General features: G+C 62.7%; 1 protein-coding gene across 1 annotated transcript in view; it reads right to left on the bottom strand.

The window, feature by feature from the left end:
• The window catches only part of Nkx6-2 (NK6 homeobox 2), a 3524-nt gene extending 3231 nt beyond the window's left edge, over positions 1-293 (bottom strand). Inside the window, exon 1 of the mRNA XM_013021870.1 lies at positions 8-293. Coding sequence (XP_012877324.1) covers positions 8-293 — 286 coding nt within the window. The remainder of the gene's footprint in view (positions 1-7) is intronic.
• Between the last annotated feature and the right edge of the window lie 1931 nt (positions 294-2224).

Genomic DNA, 2224 nt, shown 5'->3' with positions numbered 1-2224 from the left:
CTTGGGCCATGGCCGGGCTCAGTCGGCCGCCCCTTGGGCTGGTGCTGGGAGGAGGCCCGGGCGCGGCTGCCCCGGGAAGGCCGGCCCCCAGATCGGGGCCAGCTTCCCAGCAAAAGGGGGTCGGGTGGGGTGGGGGCTTCCCGGCGCCCTCTAGTGGCCCCGCCGGGCCGCCGGGGGCCTGACCCCAGCTTGGTGGGGTGAGGGGCTCGGCCGCCCAGGCCGCCTCCAGCGCGGACACGGGGCTCAGGCTCGCGTGGCTGGCCCTTGGCCATGGCCTCACCCCGGGACCCCATCCCGGGACCCCTCACCCAGGGAACGGATTCACAGCTGAAGGAGCCAACCTGTGGGGAGATGGTTGGCTTGCCAGGGTTTCCAGAGGCTTGGCTAGCTGGGGGCGTCCCATGCAGCTGGGCAGGAGGGAGAAGCCACGCCTGTCCCTCCAGCCTCCTAGGCTCAGCTAGGCCTCAACCCTGCAAACCCTCCACTGCCCAGAGGGTGGCCAAGATGAGGAGAGCCAGGGCACCCCCCCCCAGATCAGACGCCCTGGTACAACTGAGTCTAGGAGGGGGCCCCATGCCATGGGAGGCCCAGAGGGAGCAACAGACCCCAAGCTCCCAGGAAGACTGGGCCAGGTGCTGGGGGGGTGGGCTGGGGAGAAGGCATGGGGCAGAAGCGGCCTGGGCCCAATTAGCCCAGCTCCTGGTGGGAAGCAACAGAGCCAGGGCCAGGGGAGCCCCAGGGCAGGGAAGGGAGAGCCCCTGCGCTCCACTGGCACCCCAGCCCCCTCTGGAGACCCCCTGGGTTTGCAGGGCCACAGCCAGGCACCTGCTGCCCTGCATCCAAGCCCCACCCACCACTGCTCCAGCTCTCACTGGTTTATTTTAATAAATGGAGCCACTTCTGGGGAAAGAACAGCTCGACTCTTATCATCTGAGCACAGGTTTCAGTAATGGTTTTGCTGGGCTGACTTCATAAGAGAATGTCCAGGCACCCCCACCTAGGAGCCTGTTCCCCTGCACCTGTGGCCTCAGTCCATTTGCCAACGCAGTGTAGACGGTGGTGGCTTGGGTCCACGTTGGCGCTCTGAGCACTGAAGCCACCCCAGGGACCTCCTGGTAGGAGGAACGGGGAAGGTGATGCCAGGCACTGGAAGTGACCCCAGGGCCTGGGCCGCACAGATGAAAGCACTCTCCCTCCCATGGACGGGGATGTCCAGCAGCGTTGGGCCAGCACGGTGCCCTCCTTGACCCCTGCTCCCAGGGGCTCCCAGCCAGGATAGTGCTGGGAGTCAAATGGAGGTTCACAGTGGCTCAGGGACCCTGGGGCCAGCAAGGGAGTGAGAACTCGGCTCCTGACTGGTGGCTGAGATTGAAGAGGTTGCAGCCCCTGCCCCAGGGCACTGCCCCTGGGTTCTCCTCCAGACCCAGTGGTCATCCCAGACAAGAGAGCCTGGACTGTGGAAACACACCTTGCCGATCAGAAAGGCAGATACCTCAGCCAGGCCTGGCTGACGTGGGCACAGCAGGGGTGAGGACACGGGCTGTGGGTCAGAGCAGCATTAAGAAGCGTCTGTGGCCAGGCGCCGGTGGCTCACGCCTGTCATCCTAGCTACTCAGGAGGCTGAGATCTGAGGATTGCGGTTCAAAGCCAGCCTGGGCAGGAAGGTCAGTGAGACTCTTATCTCTAATAAACCACTAGAAAACCGGAAGTGGTGCTGTAGCTCAAATAGAGCACTTGCCTTGAGCTGAAGAGTTGAGGGACAGCACCCAGGCCCAGAGTTCAGGCCCTACGACCAACAAAAAGAAGCCACTGTGTGCTTGAGCTCAGCGCTGTAGAAGGACATTTTTTTGGTCTCCAAGAACAACATGCACGGTGCAGTGTCTGTGTGTGTGTGCATCTTTTCACACTGTCCTGGCATTGGGGCTCAGGCCAGCAGACTCCATGAGAAGGGGGAAAGGCTCGATGTGGGGGATGAGGTGATCACACGTGGGGTGAGGTGATCACACTTGGGGTGAGGTGATCACACTTGGGGTGAGGTGATCACACGTGGGGTGAGGTGATCACACGTGGGGTGAGGTGATCACACGTGGGTGAGGTGATCACACTTGGGGTGAGGTGATCACACGTGGGGTGAGGTGATCACACGTGGGGTGAGGTGATCACCCGTGGGGTGAGGTGATCACACGTGGGGTGAGGTGATCACACATGGGTGAGGTGATCACAC

The sequence above is a fragment of the Dipodomys ordii genome, unplaced genomic scaffold (assembly GCF_000151885.1).
Source record: "Dipodomys ordii isolate 6190 unplaced genomic scaffold, Dord_2.0 Scaffold58, whole genome shotgun sequence".
Classification (NCBI taxonomy): domain Eukaryota; kingdom Metazoa; phylum Chordata; class Mammalia; order Rodentia; family Heteromyidae; genus Dipodomys; species Dipodomys ordii.
The sequence above is the reverse complement of the archived record's forward strand: the minus strand, read 5'-3'. Positions and strand labels throughout refer to the sequence as shown.